At 44.9% G+C, this 21,923-nt stretch overlaps 1 protein-coding gene across 2 annotated transcripts in view; it reads right to left on the bottom strand.

Annotated features, from left to right (window-relative positions):
* CMTR1 (cap methyltransferase 1) overlaps window positions 1-21,923 on the bottom strand; it is a 44,862-nt gene that overhangs the window by 6,432 nt on the left and 16,507 nt on the right. For both annotated transcript variants that reach the window (XM_004590487.2, XM_058663733.1), the window contains exons 5-16: window positions 21,445-21,537; window positions 20,219-20,290; window positions 18,790-18,884; window positions 18,614-18,686; window positions 15,921-16,119; window positions 15,063-15,181; window positions 12,707-12,803; window positions 12,267-12,399; window positions 11,373-11,552; window positions 1,467-1,523; window positions 1,083-1,140; window positions 581-649 (exon numbers count right to left, since the gene is read on the bottom strand). In XM_004590487.2, coding sequence (XP_004590544.2) covers window positions 581-649; window positions 1,083-1,140; window positions 1,467-1,523; window positions 11,373-11,552; window positions 12,267-12,399; window positions 12,707-12,803; window positions 15,063-15,181; window positions 15,921-16,119; window positions 18,614-18,686; window positions 18,790-18,884; window positions 20,219-20,290; window positions 21,445-21,537 — 1,245 coding nt within the window. The remainder of the gene's footprint in view (window positions 1-580; window positions 650-1,082; window positions 1,141-1,466; window positions 1,524-11,372; window positions 11,553-12,266; window positions 12,400-12,706; window positions 12,804-15,062; window positions 15,182-15,920; window positions 16,120-18,613; window positions 18,687-18,789; window positions 18,885-20,218; window positions 20,291-21,444; window positions 21,538-21,923) is intronic.

Raw genomic sequence — 21,923 nt, forward strand, 5'->3', positions numbered from 1 at the left:
AGTTGGCCAGAGAGCAGTGAGTGATCCACTACCCTATTCAGGAAAACGCACCCATGGCTCTTCTGGGGCTATCACTGAACCCCTTCTCCAATCCCTACCCCTCATAAAACAGCACTACAGCTCAGGATCTAGACCAGATTTAGATGCAGCCCAGAGAAAGGCTGGAGGTTGAGTGGTAAGAAAACACGGAGGAAGAACTGCCAGCACCGGTTCAACACAAACAGGACCCAAAAGCTGGGACTGGCCCCCGGTCCAGGGTCACCCCACATTCCACACCTCCTCAGCAGGTTAATCCCACAGAACTCCAAGTATGCTGGGCTCCCACAGCCCGCACCACCATTTGGGTGGCATCAGTGCCTGACACAAGCACATCAGGATCAGAATCTCAGGGCCCGGCATACTCTCGGGCAACTCCACACCGTCTACCCAATGTTCCCAACTGTGGCGGGCTCCACCCAGCCCCCAGAGCTGTTGGTGGTGCCTCCAAAGCCCACAGGTGGCGAGGGCTGCAGGGCCTCAGCATCCCCTCTGCATCTATCCTCAGGCAGCTACCCTCTTCTACCACAGATTCCAGACCTACCTGGATTAGCTCAAAGAACTTAGATTTTGGGTCTGAGGAAGAAGGAGCAACTCGAGCCTTATCTGGGATCTGAAAGGAGAGAGCAGAGAGCTTTGATTGTCAAATGCCATGCTGACCAAGGCTGTGTGGGAGCATATGCAGATGAGGGACCATGTTCAGATGGGAAAAACTGGAACCTAAGAGGCTGGACAGAGGGTGAAGGAGTGGGTAGTCCCACTGCTGTTTCTTCATGTCTGTGGTTGCACATTGAGGGCAGGACCAGCAGCAGCAACATGAAGTTTGTCCATCCACCACCCCGTCCCTTCTAGCCCAGCAACTGGCCAAACTGGCAGCCGAAGGGCTGAGGAGGCAGCTCATCACACTGCCCAGATGTCAGCTGTATGTTACCCTTAGAAGGCAAGACACATCCCAAGGTGAGCGCATGGAGACCCTAATTTGTGTACAATCCCATTCCCAGTGGCTTTTCTGACAAGAGCAACAAGGGCACATGGGGGGCACTCACCCCCCAGAGCTGGAGGCACTCTTTGCGGATCTCTGCCTGCCGAGGTTCACTCAGGGTCCTAAGAAAGGAAGCCAGTAAATTTTTCAAGTCCCCCAAGTGTGGGGGTAAGCCTGTGTGCACCCCCTCCCAGCCCTGCAGGGGAAGCCAGCACCAGAACAGTCTGAGGCTCACTTGTGCTGTGCCACACACACCCTGTGATGCAGTTAGTACCTCCTCCTGCGTCCTTTTCCTAGATTACTCTCATCTGCCCAACGCCAACATAAAGTCTCTGAGGCCAAGGTTCACGCCACAGGCCTTGTAACACCTTTCATATTTCACAGCAGAGTGAGAGATAGAATATCTTCCCCTGAAACAGTTGAACTAAGAAAAGGAGGCAACACTCACGTGTCTTGAACAAAGGCATGGATTTTGGCCAGAGCTTTAATCTGCAGACTACAATGGCTAGGAGGAAAAAAAAATGATCTCAGAAGACAGCCAAATGACACATGAGGACAGAGCACAGCTGTAGCCACCTGTATGCAGGGAACACGATGAAGGCAGAGGATCCCTCCTCAGTCCCAAGGTGCAATTACATGCAGCCCATGGGAGGCTGCGGGCAGAGGGTTCTAGAACTGAGTCAACCCTCCAGACACTCAGATCCCAAGTGCTACTGAAAAAACTTTTGAATCCATCCTTAAATAGTTTGAAACTAGTGACACAGATTGTAAACATAGCAGTGACAAATTCCAGGTGCAGTTCCATTACAGACTGACCACGCTGACTCTCCTTTCGACTTTCCTCTCCTCTGTCCTATTACATGTGGCATCTTTGATCTAATAAAGAACTATGAAGTACACGATCAGGGAAGGACATGTGACACTGACAAGGGAAAATGCCCCAAGGACAGGACCCAGGGATGGCTGAAATGCTGGAACCCTCACATGGGACGTAAAATAACTGATAAATATGTTTGGTTTTGTGATAAAAATACTAGATCTAGTGGAAAAGGTAGACAATACACATAAAAAGATGGAGAATTTCAGCAAAAATAAGATACTTTATTTATTTTTTCTTTGAAAGGTAGAAAAACAAACGCAGACCTTCCTTCCTCTGGCTCACTTCCCAAATGGCCACAAAAATGGCTAGTTCTGAACAAGGTGGAGGAATCCACCATGGTGGGAGGGTTTGGGGAAGGGTGGGGAGAACCCAAGTACCTATGAAACTGTGTCACATAATACAATGTAATTAATGAATTAAAAATAATAAATAATTAAAAAAAAATGGCTAGTTCTGGGTTAGCCAAGCTGAAGCCGGCAGCCTGGAGCTTCATACAAGTTTCCCAGTTGAGTGGCAGGAGCCCCCATATGTGGGCCATCCTCTGCTGTTTTCCAGGTGCATTAGTAGGGAGCTAGATTGGAAACTGAGCAACTGGGATATAAATGAGCGCTCCCATATGGGATGCTGGCATCACAAGTATGGCGCAACCCACTGTGACACAATGCCACCTCTAGTAACTTTTATTTGAAAGGCAGAGTAAGAGAGTGTTTGATTAATCTTCCATCTGCTGGTTCACTCCCCAAATGGCTGCAACTGCCAGGCTGGACCAACCAAAGTCAGGAAGCTGGAACTCCACCCTTGCTCTCACATAGGTGGCTGGCACCCAGGTATTTGGGGCATCTTCTGCTGCCTTCCCAGGCACATTAGCAGGGAACTAGATTGGAAGCAGAATAGCCAGGACTGGAACCAGTGTTCATATAAAATTCCAGTGTCATAAGACATGCCTTAACCCACTGCATGACAATCCAGGTCCTCCGTAACAGTATTTTTTAAAGGGGAAAAATACTCAAGAATGAAAAATATAAGTAAACAATTATTTTGATGAGTTTTTCAGCAGACTGAACACAGTAAAGGAAAAAAGAGTCAATGAATCTGAGGACAAACAAAAACCCAAACGAAAACATAGAAACAGGTAAAGTGGATTTGAGGTGGAGAAGCCAGGGAGCAAACTGGCATTCTGATTTGGCATGCTGTAAGCAGTGGTTCAACCTGCTGCACAACACTGGCTCATGCCCATAAATCTAATGCCATAAATTAAACGGATAATTACTGAACAACAAATTCACTGAAAACAAAATATGAAAAGCTCTGATCTGTTAAGAAACCAAGTTTTATTTTACTTTGAAATGTTTTATTTAGCTGAAAGGCAGAGGACTAGAGAGACAGGTGGTTCACTCCCCGAATGCCTGCAACAGCCAGGGCTGGGCCAGGATGAACCCAGGAGCCAGGGACTCAGCTCAGTTCCCCTACAAGAGTGGCAGCAGCCCTAGCAGTTCCTCTGTCATCTGCTGCCTCCTAGGATGCACACAGTAGGGAGCTATGATCTACGGTGGAGCCACAGCTGCACGCTCTGGTGTGAGCAGTGTGTGTCCCAGTGTGCCTGAAGCACTGTGCCACAGGTCCACCCCACGACACTGCATTTTAAACTTTTCCACAGAGAAACTCAAATGGCTCAACCACCAAAAAGTTAAAAAACAAAAACTGCCAATCTTACATAAACTGTTTCAGAAAAGAAACATTTTTCAAATCATTTCATAAAAACAGCCTAGCCTTGATCCTAAAATCAAGCCAAGACTTCAGAAGAACGTAGAATCAGACTAACATCCTTCATGAATGACTATAAGCTTCATTAATATTAACAAATATAGAAAATATTAGTGATAGTATATCATGAGTAACTGGAATTTATTACCAAAATGCAAGATCTGTTTACTATTCAAAGATCATTCTAGGTAAATCAGTTTATTACTGAACTTAAGAAAACTTCTAGATACAACAGAAGTATCTGACAAAGCTGAATATCTATTATGATTGAAGATTTTCAGCAAGCTAGAAATAGAAGAAAACTGTGATCTCGATAAAGGACACACAGATGGTGTAATACTTCATGCTTAAACATGAATGAAAACTGAGGAAAAAGGCACAGGGGCCACACGCATCGTCATCTCGGTGTCCTCCTGCAGGAGCAGTCAGGGTGCTAAGATACAAGACAAAGACTGAAAAGGCAAACACAGCAGAAAAGAAAGAGTAAAACTGTCTTTATCTTCTTAAGACATAATTTCATATATGAAAAAAATCTCAGGGAACATACCAAAATCTCCTAGCATTAATAAGGAAACTGAACATTTTCACAAGATACAGGCAATATACAAAAATCAATTGTATGAATATAGACTAGAAATAAACAATGGAAATACAATTTTGGAAATACAATTTACAATAACATCCAAACTCATAAAATCCCTAAGTATAAATTTAACAGGAACCAAGTAAGATTGCTTCACTGAAAACTATACAGTATTGCTGAGACAATAAAGACAACCCAAATGACTGGACAGATATTTCTTGTTCCTGGATAGGAATATATAAAGATGTCAATTCCCCCTCAATTCAATGTAATCATCACAACTCCAGCAGGATTTCTCTTCCCCCCTCTTTTTTGTAAGATGTGCTTATTTGGAGATGGCATGGTGGCATTATAGGGCTAATCCTCTCACTGCAATGCTGGCATCCCATAGATAAAACAGTTTGTGTCCCAGCTGCTCCACTTCTAATCCGGTTCACTGTTTATAGCCTGAGTGAAGCAGCAGAGGATGGTTCAAGTCCTTGGACCCTTGTAACTACAAGGGAGACCCAAACAAAGCTCCTGGCTTTGGATCAGCTCAGCTCTGGCTGTTGTAATCATGTGGGAGTTAACCAGCAGATGAAAGATATCTATTCTTGTCTTCAAATAAAAATAAGTAAATAAATCTTTACAAGTAAATAAATAAATAAACAAATAAATAAATAAAGATGTACTTATTTGAGAGGCAGAGTGACTGGAGTTGGAGACTCTTCCATCTGCTGGTTCGCTTCCTGAATGGCCACGACAGCTGTGCTGGGCCACGTTACACTCAGGATAGGATCCAGGAGCTTCCCCAGACACATTACCAGAAGGCTTCGTCAGAAGGTGGAGTAGCTGAGACTCAAACCTAGACTATGACATGGAATGCTGGCATCCCCAGTGGTGGCTTAACTCATAATGCCACAACGTCTGCCTCTTCAGCTAGATTTTTATAGAAGCTGACAAGCTGATCCTAAAATTTATATGGAAATGCAAATGTTTTGGACAGGCCGAAACAATCCTGAAGGAGAACAAAACTGAAGAATATCTATTACCTAACCTGAAGACTTCTTTTGTTAAGTTACAGTCATGGAGAATATGGTGCAAGAGGGTAAACAGATAAATGGAACGGAAGAGAGCACCCTGGAATAGACTAACACATATTCAGTAACATAATTTTCAAGCAAGGTGCAGAGAAATCAAACAGGAGAAAGATTCTCAGCAAATAGTGCCAAAACAACTGTATCTCTCTAAAATAAATCTTAATCCCTTGGCCCCTCTGTCACAAAATATATGCAAACATTACTTTGAGCTGTACCACAGAACTAAATGTAAGGTATGCAAACAAGATAATACTGTTATGACTTTATTATAGGCAGATTTTTTAATGGGGAAAAAAATTACTAAAGAAATTTCCAGATATCCAAACTGAAAAATAACAGCAAAATTTCTCACTTTACTGATGACATATCCTGTATGTAAAAAACCTTAAAGATTCCAACAAAATACTGATGTAACTAACACATGAACTCAGGGAACTTACAAGATATAGAATCAACACGAGGAAATCAGCTCTATTTATATATACTACTACCAATGAATAATCCCAAAAGGAAACTAAGGAAACAATTTCATTTACCGTATCATCATAAAGGATAAGACACCTATGGATACATTTTTGTTGTTGTCAGAGATGAATTTAAGCCAAGAATGTCAAAGACTTGTAACTGAAAACTGTAAAACACTGCTGAAAAAAGACAGACATATAAATGGAAACATCGTCAGTGTGGAGAGATTGGAAGGAAGATGACAAAACTATCCCAAATAACCTATATTTTAATCCCTGAAATCCCAATTAGTGGTTTTGCAAGTGGAATTTCAAAGGTCCCCAAATAACTGAAACAATATTGAGAAGGACAAGCAAAGTTGGAGGATCCGTACTTTCTGATTTCAAAGCTTACTACAAGTTACAAGAAAGAAAACAGTGTGGTGTTAGCCTAAAGACACGCACACCAATGGGAAAGGCTCTCACGTACACGATCAAACGATGTTCACCAGGGGTGCCGGGAGCATCCAGTGGGGGAAGGACACTCCTTCCAACACACAGCACTGCAAAAAATGGATATTCACATACAAAAGAATGAAGTCAGACCTACCCCAATATATAAAAGTTAACTCAAAATGGATCAAAACCTGAACATAACAGCCAACACTATAAAATTCTTAGAATGAAGTATTTCAAGCTTTATGACATTGGATTTAGCAATTTCATGGATATGATTCCAAAAGCACAGGCAATAACAGAAAAAACAGGTAAATTGGACCATACCAAAACCAAAATCCGTGCAGCAAAGCACAAAGCAACAAATAAAAAATTAAAAAACAACTTGCAGAGGGACAATATTTTAAAGTTGTAAATCTGATAAAGAGTAATATCCAGAATGCATAATGAATGTCTACCACTCAGCACAAAAACATTAAAAACGAGCCAAAGATTTTAATATACATTTCTCCAGGGAAGAGGTAGAAACAGCCCATCCCTAATGCCCAGGATCACCAGGCGTTAGGGAAATGCAAACCACAACCAGAAAGCCTTACTTCTCATGTAACAGGATGGCTACCATTTAAAAAAAAAAAAAAAAAAAAACAGAAAAAGACAAACGTTAGTGTGGAGAAATATGAACTTTTTTTTTTTATTTATTTACATGAAAGGCAGAGTGACAAAGAGGTTGAGAAAGAGATCTTCCATTTCCTGGTTCAGTGCCTAAAATGGCTATAACACCCAGACCTGGGAGAGGCAGAAGCCAGGAGCCCAGAACTCCATCCACATCTCTTACGGGGTATAGGTGCCCAAGCCTTGGGTCATTCTTCATTGCCTTTCAGGCACATTAGCATAGAGCTGGATTGGAAGCAAAGCAGCTGGGACTCAAATCAGTGCACATATGGGACAACGGGGTCCAGCAGTTTACCCAATTGTGCCACAATGCCAGGCCCTGCAATTTGAACCTGTGGGTATCACTGATGGGAAGGATGTAGTCACCAGGAAAAATAAGATGGTTCCTAAAAAATGAAAAACCACATGATCCAACCACAATTCCAGACACTTCAGAAGAATCCACACAGGCACTCGCGCAAGCACTCGGGGCTCACAGCTAAAAGGGGTAAACCAACCTACATGTCCACCAGTAGGTCACTGCAATCTATACACACATACAATGAAATACTATTCAGCTGTAAACAGGAAAGGACTTTTGCTAAATAAATTGAATACGATAGGATAAACACTGTATGATTATTTTTATATGAGACAATAGGCAAATTCAGAAAGAAGGGCAATCGGGGAGCTACAGTTTAATGGAAAGAGTTTCTGTATGAGATGATGGCAACGTTATAGAAATGGATAGTGCTGACGGCCGCACAATGGCAAATGTCATTAATGCCACCTAACTGGGAATTTAAAATGGTAAATTTTATGTGATGTACATGTTACCACAACTAAAAACTAAAGCCTGAAAACACCTGTTTGTCAAAAAACACTATTACGGGATGGGCATTCAGGGGCAATTAGGATGCTGCTTGGGATTCCCACACCTTGTGTTCAGGTTCAACTCCTGACTGCTTCCGATCCTAGGTTCCCACTAATGCACACCTTGGGAGGCAGGAGGTGATGGCTCAAGTCCCTAGGTCCCTGGGTTCAGCCGGGCCAGCCTGAAATGTTGTGGGTATTTTGGGAAGCGAACCAGCAAATGTAAGATCATTCTCTGTCCTGTTTCTCTCTTTGCCTTTCAAACAAAAATAAATGAGCACAACTGGGGCCAATGTGGTGGCTCACAGGCTAATGCTCCACTTTCAAGTAGCAGCATCCCACGTGGGCGCCAGGTTATGTCCCAGCTGCTCCACTTTTGATCCAGCTCCCTGAGGATGGCCTGGAAAAGCAGTGGAAGATGATTCAAGTTCTTGGGATCCTGTACCCATAAGGGAGAACCAGAACAAGCTCCTGGCTCCTGCTTCGGACTGGCCCAGTCAAGCCACTTGGGGACTAAAGCAGTAGATGAAGAGCATTCTGTCTCTCCTTCTCTCTGTAAATCTGCCTTTCAAAAAATGAATGAGCACAACTGAGAAAATAAATAAGCAAGTCCCAGACTGGAGACAAATATTTACAGTACACAAATTTGACATTGGACTTACAAAGAAAACATACAAATCATTCCTAAAACTTATTTTTTTTTAAAGATTTTATTATTATTGGAAAGCCGGATATACAGAGAAGAGGAGAGACAGAGAGGAAGATCTTCCGTCCGATGTTTCACTCCCCAAGTGAGCCGCAATGGGCCGGTGCACGCCGATCCGATGCCGGGAACCAGGAACCTCTTCCAGGTCTCCCACGCGGGTGCAGGGTCCCAAAGCATTGGGCCGTCCTCGACTGCTTTCCCAGGCCACAAGCAGGGAGCTGGATGGGAAGTGGAGCTGCCGGGATTAGAACCGGCGCCCATATGGGATCCCGGGCGCGTTCAAGGCGAGGACTTTAGCTGCTAGGCCACGCCGCCGGGCCCCATTCCTAAAACTTATAAATTAACTTATTTTGCAGACATTTTCCTGTCATTTATTCCCTAAACAATACAGCTTAACAATTATTTATGAAGCATTTAGATTGCATCAGGTATTATAACCTAGAGATGGTGTAAAGTAGAAGATGTATTTAGGTTACACAGATATGCCATTTTATAGAAGACACTGGAGTGGAGCTCAACAAGTGAATCCATTACCTTCAAGCATCAGCATCCCATACAGGTGCTGACTCGTGTCCCAGCTGCTCCACTTCCCATCCAGCTCCCTGAGGATGGCCTGGGAAAGTAGTTAGGATGGGCCAAGTCCTTGGGCCCTTAAACCCACATGGGAGACCTGGTACAAGCTCTTGGCACCTGGCTTTGGCCTGGCCATGGCCCAGTCATTGTGGAGATTTGGGGAGTGATCCAGTGGAAGGAAGACCTCTCTTTCTGTATGTCTCCTTCTCTCTGTAACTCTGCCTTTCAAATAAATAAAATAGATCTTTAAGGAGAAAAAGCCCCAAACATGTAAAACCAACTTTTTAACAGTCTAAAGACTTGATGAGACACTTCATAAAATAAGATATACAACTACCCAATAAGCACATAAAAAAGGAGTTCAGCATCATTAGTTGTGACAGAAATACAAATATCACGATGACAAACATTACACGGCACTAGAAAAACTAAAATGAAACGACGTACAATACCAAATGTTGACAATGATGTACTAAAACTTCAAACTTTGACAGAGTGAAGTGTAAGATGGTACAAGCACTTAAAAAGCTGTATGACATTTTTAAAATAACATACATCTTTCCTATGACCCAGAATTTCTGCTCTTGGGTATTTATCCAAGTGAATGAAAACATCTGTCTGTCAAAAGCTTTATATAAGAATTCTGTAGCAGCTCTATTAGTAACAGTACAACTAGAAAAACCTCAAGAGCCATCAGTAGGATAAGACATGCTGTATCAATGCACTGAAATACTGCTCAGCAACGAGTAAAAATAAACCTGCACAACATCAATGAATCTTAAAAGCATTACAGTGAGGGGGAAAAACCCCAAACACAAAAGTGCATACAATGGGATTCCATTAAAGTTTCAGAACAGGAAAACCTAATCTGTGGTAACAAAAATCAGAAGACTAATTACTTTGAGACTGACCAAGTAAGGGGCACAAGGATAATTCCCGAAATGACAGACTGTCTTTTTATCTAAATAGGGATGTAGGCTACATATGTGTCAAAACTGTCTGCAGCACATACAGAAGAATTCATGTCACAAAATCATATCTCAATTAAAAACTAAAGCAAAAGACACATGGTTGGTTATAGGACTACTTGAAGACTCAGCACTGGGGCCAGCACTGTAGCACAAATTAAACTACCATCTGTAGTATCAACATATGGGTGCCAGCTCAAGTCCCAGCTGTTCCACTTTTGATCCAAGCAGAAGATGGCCCAAGTGTTTGGGCCCCTGCCACTCACATGGGAGACCTGGATGAAGCTCTTGGCTCCTGGCTTTGGTCTGGCCCATCCCTGGTTATGGAGCCGTTTGGGAAATAAACCAACAGACGAAGATCGATTTCTCTCTCATGCACTCTCTCTCTGTAACCCTGACTTTAAATAAAAAACTTGGTGTTTTTAGAAGCTCTAAAAAGAAATGGAGTTTGGGAGCCAGAAAAATGGCTCAGCAAGTTTATATGCCACATGGATACCCACATCCATTATAAGTGCTGGTTCAAGTACTGGCAGCTCCACTTCCAAGCAAGCTCCAAGCTAATATACCTGGGAAAACAGTTGATTATTGCCAAAGTTCCTGGGCCCCTGCCATCCACATGAGAAACTCAGATGAAATTCTTGACTTGCCTTTGGCTTGGCTATCCCTGGCTGTTGCAGTCATTTGGGGAGTCAATCAGTGGATGAAAGACACATGTGTGTGTGTTGTGTGTCCCCATCTGTCTGTCCATCCCTCTCTGGTTTGGCCTTTCCTACACCCTGTTTGGTACTGATTCAATGCCACCATACAACCTTCATTCTTCTAAAGTATGCTCACTGGCAGAGCTCAGACAACTGTCACAACTTTACATTACTATCACTAATAGGTGGTGGGGAAGAGTCAAAGAAATTAAAGAAGGTAACAGAAATAGTTTCTCAGATGATGCATTAGCAGGAATCATGATCTGGTGAAAGACTTGTCACTTTCAGAGCATGTCTATACCCCTGCTCTCCCTCACCTCCTGCCTACGAAGAGGGCACTCACAAAGTGGTCTTTTACAAACAGCAGCAATTCAGTGGGCATCACTCTGTCTCCAGGGACACAGGCTGCTGTCAATTGTAAGTCGTACTAAGATTCCTTTGGAACAGGTCTTTACCCTCCAGGCACCCACCCGCAGCATTTACAACAGCACACGGAAGCAGGATCAGAGTTCCCACGATCCCCAACGTCACAGGGAGCCCTGCACACAGCAGACTAAACTCGGTAACCAATTTGTAGGGACTGACAAGTAACAGTAAGAACCAATCACTGGATTCAGTTTTTAGCTCTCTGGTCTTCCTTGACGGCCCAGTGTGCCAGCACAAACAGCTGGTTGTCTTACCTCTCGTTAGACCGTATCATGTAGTCAGTAAATTCATGATCTCCTTTGATCACATCCAAGGGGACCACAAGGTTGACATCGGAATCGGTGTTCCGCAGCTGGTTTAGTTTTATATTCACTGAGAAGAGGTAATCCCGGACATCATCTATGCCCACCTTCAGGCCCTTGCACACCACATACCTGGCAGGAGACACCGTCAATCCACTGAGCAAGAGCTTCCTCCCCACACATTCTTTCCTCCCAACCCATGCAGTCACAAAGTTAACAGCTTCCCTGTCCAATCTAGTCTGAGCACAAAAATACAGAACACAAAGACTCTGTGCTGTAAAGGCTGACTTCAATCCTTCCCTTTTATGCCAGGCTATGTTTCCACTGTCTGAGGCGGTGGCTTCCAACACACTGCATCAGTCGTGCTGCATCTCCATCCCCTGGGGGTGATGTGCTCAATCACAGAACCAGTGAAAAAAGTCTCTCCAAGCACAAAGCCCAGGAATCTGTCTTTGCAAGCTACCTGGCAACTCTGATTGGTTGCATTTTCTCTCACCTCATGTATGGACACTAGGTCTACCTGGGATGTCAGCAGTGCGTCTAGATGGCAGTTCCCTTGCCCCTTCACAGTCCCTTTCCAATCTAGTATCTTTATTATTAGTCACTTTTTCTCAGGCCAAGTTAAGAAACCCTTCTTCTCCCCTCCACACAGGCAGGTAGAATAAAGCTTGTGGAGATGAGGCTAAATAAGTACATCACAGGACCACTAGGATCCAAGTACCCTGAAACCCACTGACTCTAATCATCTAATCAGATGAAAGGCTTTAATGCAGCTTGAGAATTCATGCCACAGAGATGCACCAGGATTTGCTGTTCTGACTCTTAAAAGAGAGAGGAAGGCCTCACCGCTCTGAGTTGGCAGGACGGCTGGTAACTGGTTTGAAGAGGCACACTCGTTCAAAGCAGCAGTACAGCAGGTAGATGAGCCCCACGCTGAATGGTGTGAACAGGTCAAAGGTTTTACAGATGAAGTGGCCTCCTGGATTAGAGCAGATACACCAAGGGCAATGAGTGTCTTCAAGGAGGTGAGGGAGAGAGCCTCAGTGAGTAATGGAACAAAGTCAAGAAGTCAGCACTGGGCTTCACTAGCAGTCAGGAACAAGGCGGACAATCAACCTTAGCATTTGCGATTCTGTACAACTTTTTTCCCTAAACCCCTTACTTAGCCACCTGATATAAACAGATGCCCTTCTTTTTTAACCTTCCAGCCAATCCTTGAACATTGTCTTGCCCAACAGGGCCCCTAGGGACTCGGGGGAGAGGACGGGGCAGAGGGGGCACAGCACCTGTGCGGACCACAGACAGCGCCATGAGGAACTGACACAGCAGCAGCTGCTTGCTGAGGATTTCCTGCAGGTTCTCCTGGCCCTCCACTGAGAAACCCTGAAACAAGAGCACAAGAGGTTTGGGTGTCAAAGAGAAGTGACAAGGCCTCAAACAGCCAAAGGCCAAGCTCACATGAAAGTAGTGGGGAGGGTTGTTTAACAGGTACAGAACTGTAGTTCTGCAAAACGAAAGGGGCCTGAAACCTGCTGCACACAATGTGCACATATTCAGCACTCCTGAACTGTACACTTAAACATAATTAGGAGGCAAGTGTTCAGCTTAGCAGTTAAGATGCTGTTTGTGATATCCACATTCCACACTGGAGTGCCAGGCTTAAGCCATGATCCCATTTCTGACTCTAGCTTCATGTTAACGTGCACCCTGATGGTTCAAGTAATTGCCCATGTGGAAGATTTAGATGGGGATCCCAGCTCCCTGCTTCAGCTTGGATGAACTCTGGCTGTTACATGCATCTGGGGAGTAAATCAGTGCACAGGAGTTCTCTGTTTCTGCAACTCCAATAAATAGAAACAGACAAAAACTTAACAGGAGTCACCACTCATGATGCAAGAATCCCATACTGGAGTAACAGCTACTCTATTTCCAATCCAACCTCCTGCCAATGTGCCTGGGAAGGCAACAGAAGAAGGTCCAAGTGCTGAGGCCCTTGTACCCATTTGGGAAAGCAGGAAGAAATTCCTGGCTCTAGACTGTTACAACTATTTGGGGAGTAAACAGTGATTGGAATATACCTTTCTTCCTCTCTCTATTGCTCTACCCTTCAAATAAATAAATCTTAAAAAAAAAAAAAGCAACTTTACAAATGGTTAAGAGAATGTATTTTACATTACATATTTTTGTAATTAAATAACACAGGGCTGGCATGGTACTCTACAGGTTACTCCTCTGCCCTTCAGGGCCAGCATCCCAAATAGACACTGGTTCATGTCCCAGCTGCTCCACTTTTGATCCAGGTCCATGCTTATGGCCAAAGAAAGCAGTGGAGAATGGCCCAATTGCTTGGGTTACTACACCCACACAGTAGACCTGGAGGAGGATGCTGGATGCTGGCTTCAGAGTGGCTCAGCTCCAGCCTTGGAGGCCATTTGGAGAGTGAACCACCAAATGGACAATCCTTTCTGTCTTTCCTTCTTCCTGTCAATTTGCCTTTCAAATAAAAAAATAAATAAATTTAAAAACAGCATAAAAAGAGGCTGGTCTTCATTAAGCTGACTCCAGCCAGGCCAAACTTCCCTCATTCCTACAAAAGCTAAATGACTCAGAATTTAAAACGTTTATCAATGCCTTCCAGACTTACAGCACATTGCTTTGGTAAGCCAGGGTACCAGCATCCTCCCTGCCTTCTTTCACCTACCACATCGTTACTGCCAGAGATGCCACACAACAAGCTCCAGGGGCTTTTCTCAACTCCAGCCATATAACCACAAAGCAACAGCCATGCTATCCTTTCTCCAAGGAATGCAGGAAGCTTTATTTGCAGTGTCATGTTACTGGGTGAGAACTCCCTGTGTCCTAAGTAGTGGCCTTTGGACAAGGACCCCTGAATACACACTGCAGCCCACAGTAACAAAGCCTTGTGCAGGCACCTGAGCTGCCAGGAGTAACATCAAGGGGACAAATGCTTCCCCTTCAGTCTTGCCTAGCTGGTTTTGGTAATGATCCTTGCCTTTTTCAGAATGAAAAAAAAAGCCCCTTTTTATGAAGTGACCTGAGAAGCTCCTCCTTGCTCCAAGCAAAAGTGTCCACAGTCCACAACACAGCTATTATAACAATGCAAAAAATATAGAGATGGGCCCAGTGTGGTGGTTTAGTGGCTAAATCCTTGCCTTGCATGTGAAATCCTTGCCTTGCATGTGCCAGGAACCCATATGGCCACCGGTTTGTGTCCCAGACACTCCACTTCCCTTCCAGTTCCCTGCTTGTGGCCTGGGACAGCAGTCAAGGATGGCCCAAAGCCCTGGACCCTGCAACCATGTGGGAGACCCAGAAGCTCCTGGCTCCAGCTCGGCTCAGCTCTGACCGTTGCAGCCACTTGAGGAGTAAACCAGTGGACGGAGGATCTTTCTCTCTGTCTCTCCTCTCTATAAATCTGACTTTTCAATGAAAACAAATCTAAAAAAAGAAAAAATAATACATAAAAAAATAGAAATGCAAATCCTACTTACCTGAATAGTAGGCTATCATCTTTGGGTATGGCTAAAGGACCCAACAAAACAAAAACAAATCCTTTAAAATAACAAACAAGTCCTCTAAAATAACAAATCCCTCAATGGTACCAACGCTACAGTTACCTACCCCATCTGCCATCAAAAAGTGGACACCTTTGCGATCTGTGTTATCCAGGACAAAATTGCGAAAAGCAGTGATGTTCTCTGGGCGGGTGATATCTCCATCTCCGTCGATCCCGTGCTCACCTGGCAGGACACAAGCTTCAATTCATAGTGCCCTGCATGTCCTAGCAGCTGGCATACAAACCATAGGCCAGTGACCAGAGGTACCACAGGAGTCTTGAGACCCAGGACCCACCCCACATGGCTGCTTGAATGAAGGGTGATAGGCTGGGAGGAAGAACAGGGCCTGCTGTAACAAGCAAGACCCAGAAGGAGCTGACCAGCCATGGCTTAGCAAGTCAAACAGATCCTTCCTCTTCAAGACCCAGTTGTATTTAAAGTATCTACACCTGAGAACCAACATCCAACTCTGGGTGACAACTCTTTAGAAAGGTCCCGGGGCTTGCAGATAAGTCACACAAACAAGACAGACAAGAGGTACTGCGGGATGCTGGGCCACCTGGCCCTGTGCCTTCTGCACCTGTGACAGGGCTGGTGGGTGGGTGTGTGTGTATGTTAATAACCCTACCAGCCCTCTGCTGGAGATCAGAGAGTTTCATTATTTCCTGTCACCACGAGAGAGGTGTGCTTCTGAAGGGAGGGATTACTTTGGCTTTGACAAGAGTTAGCCTAGTTGAGTATTTAACCTGAATACAGCAGGCCCAGAGTAACGAAGAGCAGTTGGCTCTCCCGACAGGGTGGGGGAAGCCTAGACCAAATGCCTGAGGGAAGAAAACATGCACACGGGTAACAGCTGCTGCCAACCTGAAGTGCCTCAGAGGGCTGCCCTCGTACCTCCCAGCGCCCTCCTCAGTGTCCCTACCATAGTAGGGCTCGAAGAGCTCACTGGAGGCCGAGTAGAAGTCTTCCAGTTTGAAGTCATTGGGACCCTTCAGAGTCATCCCAAAGCCCTTGGCATGCCACTTCTTCCTCCACAGCACATACTCTGAGAAGCCGCCTGGGCCTGCACAGACATCAGCAAAGTACAGGAGCTCAGGGTCCCGGTCCTTTACCAGTGGCTTCTACAAAGGCAAGCAGGAGACAAGAGGGAAAAGGAGAAAGAAATGCTTCAATGAGGAACAGGAAGGTGAGGGCACCGGGAGTCTAACAACCCTTTCAGCAGGTAAGACGCGGTTTCCGCCAGAGCCCCAGTAAAAGGACCCTCTGTGATTACTGCCTGCCGGAACTGCTCAACCCACCTCCTCAACATGGACTCCAGCCACACTATCAGGCCTACTACTACTACTACCTCCTGACTCCTGCTAACAGAATTTTCGTGGGTAGTTACATGCATTAAAAAAAAATTTTTTTTAAGTCTTTTTCTTACTGCCTTCTGCACAGCAGGACAGATGTTGCATTCTCATGTTACAGGTAGGGAAAAAAAAAGGCCCCAAGACACAAGATAACTGTTCACAGTCAGTCTCCATCCAAGTGAGATCAACTCCAGCTGGTCTGACCACAACAGCCAGGTCTTCCTGTGCAGATGGGCTGACATCATCTAAGCTTCCAGGTTTTCTGCCCTTTGTCTGAAACTTGACTGCTGTAAGAGACACTAGGACCCTAGCAAACCTGAGTGTATGTTGGGCTTTGGCCACTCCCACATCTACTAGGACTGCTCTGATTTCTCTGCTTACTTCAAAAACACAGGAAGCCTTCTGGGCTTGGCTGTCACTCTGTTCCTCAGGGGAAACAAGGAGATGAAAAGAGAAGAAAGCACCCTGGGCTCGAGAGAAATCATTCTGTACAGTGGAGTGCAGGGAAGCATCTCTGAAAGGGCAATTCCCCACGGCCACTAACAATCAATCCAGGCCAAGCAGCTGCCTGAAGCATTTAGCAACACGCTGCCTGTTCCGCTGTAACTAACGTCTCTACTCTCGACCTGAGTGGGATAACCCTGGTGCCTACTTCATTTTCTCGACAGCAAAAGACAACAAGCAGGTAGGTACCAGCGGCTGAAGGTGCTCACATTAAGAAGCCCAGAATGATGCTGCAACTTCCCCTCAGCTTAACAGAGCTCTTCTGTCAGGCAGGTTTAAAGGAAATCATTTGGGGCACAGAAAATTTAATCAACCTTCTATCAACCTAATTTTCTCAAAATGCTAATTCCAACAGCCTTTTTGTTTTGTGTTGCCTGCTGGTACTGGAAAATGGGGACACAGACCTGAGAATAAATGAGTAAAGGTTGGAGGGGTCTACATGCCAGGTTTACCAGCGGGGAAGAAGCAGTGAGGCAGGTGGAGCTGCAACATGAAGAACTTGGTTGTATAATCAGGGGGTCTGGCTCATGAGAGTAACTGAAATAGAAACACGACTAGGCACAGCAGATTCCTTGCCATGTCACTGTTAGAGAAAATGAACTTCATAAGATTGGGTAAAATGCTTTAAAATCCTAAAAGGAATTCTAGAATGAAATGTCCTTTTCTTTCTCTATCACAACAAAAACTCTGTGTTTAGAGAGACGAGGTATGGCCAAGCAGATCATCATTTTTCTCCACTAGTTCTTTAGAAGGACCAATGCTTCTTAGGATCCCACGCAAAGCTGTTTCAGGACGGCAAGGAGGGAAAGCAGCCCTGTCTAAAACCCATATTCAAAAGCAGGAACAGTCCTCCAGAGTTTTCTGGTTCTAACCTCTCTCTGGCAGCTTAGCAAGGGTCATTATAGAATGAAGCAGTGAAGGCTCAAAGAAAGTATGAGCTTCAATGATGCCAACAGCTTCCTAAATGCCGTGTTCATCTCCATCACAGAAATGATAATGATTTTAAACAGACCATGGAAAATACCTCCTGAAATGCCCACACTTCATTCAGCTCTCAAATCAAACTTTCCAAAGCATTCTCCTCTCACAGCGTTCCAATGAGAGGATGTCACAAGTTTCAACATGGAAAAGAAGTTTTCTCTGAAGAATACTCTCAACCCTTTGCCCTACTTCACCCACAGTAGGAAGGAAGAAGGTCAAACCCTAGTGGGAGTGGGTGGCCTCCAAATTCCCATGGGTAAGACAGGATTTACGTACACCCAGCCTCGTACCTCTTCTAGCTCTCAAACTTCCCAGAATGTCTAGATTTCAGTGCCATGGGGACAGGGATCACATCTGCCCCCTGTATATGATACAGACAGTGTCTGGCACAAAGCAGAGGCTAGGTAAATAAATGTATCTTTAACGATGGCTTGAGGCCAGGCCAGGTCCTAACTCAAGGCCTCACCGTTCTGCTCCCCAGGCCCGCACATCCAACTTGGGAATGGCCCTTTCTCCAGTGCCATAGGCCCCATCTGCCTCCAGTCATGGTGAGCAGCAAGATCTGTGACATTAGCGGCTGGCACTCTGGCCAAGCAGCCCTGAAGACCAGTCCTTATGGGGACATTCCTGGAACCACGGAGCACAGTGGGCCCTCTCTGAAATGCTCATTTCCATTATCTAGCAGTACTCTGCTGGCATTGAACTAACAGCAATCCCTGAGCCACAGAAGCTGAAGTCCACTCAGCACCTTGAATTTAAAGCAGAATCTTGTTCTCACCCCATCAGAGTCCCGTGGATTTGTAAACATGGAATCAAACACAAAGTCCATGTTAGCCATCTTCATTGCAGCCCTGAAACAAAAAGCAAGGCAGAAAAGCCTGACTCAGTACAGATGTCTGGAAAGCTGAGACACAGCAAGGCTCACTGAAAGACGGGAGGGAAATGTCAGCAAACCTGTTGAGGAAGAAGACTCCACGGATCATCTCGTAGGGATTGGCCCGGGTGCGAGCTCGCCGCATCTCCTCCCCTTCCAGGTCATCAAACACACTCTGTCCAAAGAGAATCACAACCAGGTGAGCATCAAACCAGACCCTGTAGGACGGGACACAGGACGACCAAATGATAGCACTCTGCGTAGTGAGGTTCCAGCTCTGAAATGACTCACCTGTGTGACCTGAGACAAGCTGCTTTATCATCTGATCCTTAACTGAGGGGGAAAAAAATGCAGGTGCCTGGCACATGATAAATAGTTGGAAAATAGCATCTGCTAGAGCCAGCATGGTATCACAGCTTGCTAATCCTCTCATTGTGATGCCAGCATGCCAGACACACCAGTTCAAGTCCCAGCTGATCACCTTCTGCTCCAGCTCCCTGCAAATAGTCTAGGAAAGCAGCAGAGGATGACTCAACCACATGGGAGACGCAGCAGAAGCTCCTAGCTCCCAACTTCAGACTGGCTCAGCTCTGGCCATTGCCCATTTGGGAAGTGAACCAATGGAGGGAACATTTCTTTGTCTCTCCCTTCTCTCTAAAGCTCTCTCAAGAAAAATAAACAAATCTTTAATTAAAAAAAGAAAAGAGCATCTGTTGCTCCAAAGCCACCTCTGGACATGGCTAGTCCTCACAGCAACTGTCTCCACACCAGCAGCAACTCCCCAAGGGACCAGAGATCAAATATAAGACTAAGACCAGCGTTTCCCCACTTCCAAACCCCAAACCTTTGCTGGAAAAGAAATCCTTTCTTCATCTGATTTCCCATCACCTTATGGATACTTCCAACACTATGTCTGCCAAAAATAACTCTGAGAGGCCATGCTGAAGCTTTTATGCTACTCCAGCCCATTTCTCCTCAGTTTCCCTGGCTCACTGGACCTGCACCATGTATTTCCAGGCCAGCCCATGATCAAGCCAGAAAGTATTAAGAAAAGCAAACATTTAGCCAGGCACTTCACGTCACTATTTCATTCAACTCTCAAAACCTCCAGAGAAATATGCTGTCACCATTTTATGGATGAGGAAACTCAAACTCAAGGTAGCAAAAAGACCAAGGCCACGCATCAAAAAAGCTCTAGAAACCAGGGTCTGATTCCCAATGCCAAGGAATGATTTCAAATCTCTCCTACCCCGGTCCCTGACAAGAATGCAATGAACCAACTCACCGAGGTTAAATGAATCCTCTCCTGACTACTGACTACGGGACAGCACGACACCACAGGACATGACAGCCACCAGGAAAAAGGGCACCTTAGAGACATGCAACAAATGACATGTCTGATCTGCAGTGAGCCCTCCCCACATCCTCTGCAAACAGAGAACTGGAAAAGCCCCAGAAGACTACCTCACATGAGGTCTGAGGAGTCTGGCTACAGCCACAAGGCCTTACCTTACATTGCAACACGCTATGAAGCAGCTCTTCCCCACAAAACTCCGTTTCGTCTTCAATCATCAACTTTCTCTACAGGGAAAAGAAAACAGTAAATAATGACTACCTGTGACTGCACTTAGGGGCTGAATGGCGAAAGCTGGGTTCCATGAGAGTAGAGTAAGAAGGGTTTTGGGACCTTGCCAAGAAACAACAATCCCCGAGGAATGGGAAAGAGAAAATCCTAGATCCCTCTGGCTATCCTCCAGATGGCGGGGAGATGAAGCAGACCCCGGGGAGTTGTGAGCAGCACACCATATGGATACAAGACTCACAAATGCTGAGGCTGGGAAAAGCAAACAGGAAAGAGGCACTGGAGCCATCTGCCCAGAGTGCCTCATCCCTCAACCAGGGAACTTCTCACTCTATGAGTACAAGGGCGCGGTACCAGGCACCAGGCTGGCAGTGATACAGAAAACAAGGGCTGAGAAGGACCTGGGGCATGTCAAGCTCACTGAACCTCAACAGGACACCTCTAAATCAGTGAAGCTCAAGGTCTCTGGCTTTCCACTTTCAAACAGTGACATCACAAAGAAGATCTATCTTTTGTGCATATATTGATAGAGTTGTTGATAGGTATTATAAGAAATTAAAATGAAAACTTAAAAATATTTCATAATTCAGCTTAAAATGACTGTGCTATATTAACATAAAGAACATGTTTTTACGAAAACTACTCATTTTCCATCAAAAGAGTGGTACTGTTTTCCACCTTTGAACATTTCTTTAATACCTGGCTTCATATAAGGTTGGACTCACCTCTTTGCTCTTGCATTTAAATGGTCACAATACCATGTGTCACTGCCTCTGGAAAAAGCCACTGGACACTCCATGTAACTATGTATGTGAAAAGCACAAACAACTTTTCACCATCATTATGTAAACAGCTTTGCCTTCTGGGACACCCCTTGCCCCGAAAAGTTCTTGGAAATCATCAGAAACCCCCATATTCTGAGAACTAGGGAGTACTTTGAAAAGTTCATGAAAAAAAAAAAAGGAATCAGAAGTTAGTTTCAGTGCAAAAAATTTTTGAATCCTGTGCACTGCTTCTTTATAAAACGCATTTTCCATGACCTTTCTGAAGGTTTCTTGTGTTCTCTAAGATGCAAGCACACATATACACCACTCAAGGCAGAGAAAAATTAGGAATGTCAGCAAGTCAGGGCACATTTTTCCTGAAATCCTACCTTTCCCACAATCATCCAACTGCTCATTTCCTGAGTGTCAGGAATTTCGGTGGTACATTCTGGAAACCATGAAACCTGCTCACAGGCACTGGGCTATAAACAAAAGAGAGGCAAGTTAAGTTAGAGGACCCATAGACTCAGGACTATGCTCCAGTCCGCCAGGCAGAGGGGTCAAACAAGAAAAGCCACAGCCAGGAATTTAACTTCTTAAGGCTGCTTCCAATTCTGGTTTCAAGTCTTAGAAGCTCCCCTAGTCTCTGCTTCTCTCATCTGTTTCAACACTATTTGATAAATGCCTATTACATGCTAAGTGCCCAGACACAGAGTTAAAGAAGACAGATCCCTCACTGAAGGGGTTTCAAGTCAGAGCATCAGGGACACAGTGAAGAAATCAGATGGTTATCATATATACCAAAGGTTTTATGCAAAGGCAATTACATCAGGAAGACTTAATGGCAAGGAGTCTACCCTGAGGCCTT

Source organism: Ochotona princeps, chromosome 1 (assembly GCF_030435755.1).
Source record: "Ochotona princeps isolate mOchPri1 chromosome 1, mOchPri1.hap1, whole genome shotgun sequence".
In the NCBI taxonomy this organism is placed as follows: Eukaryota; Metazoa; Chordata; class Mammalia; order Lagomorpha; family Ochotonidae; genus Ochotona; species Ochotona princeps.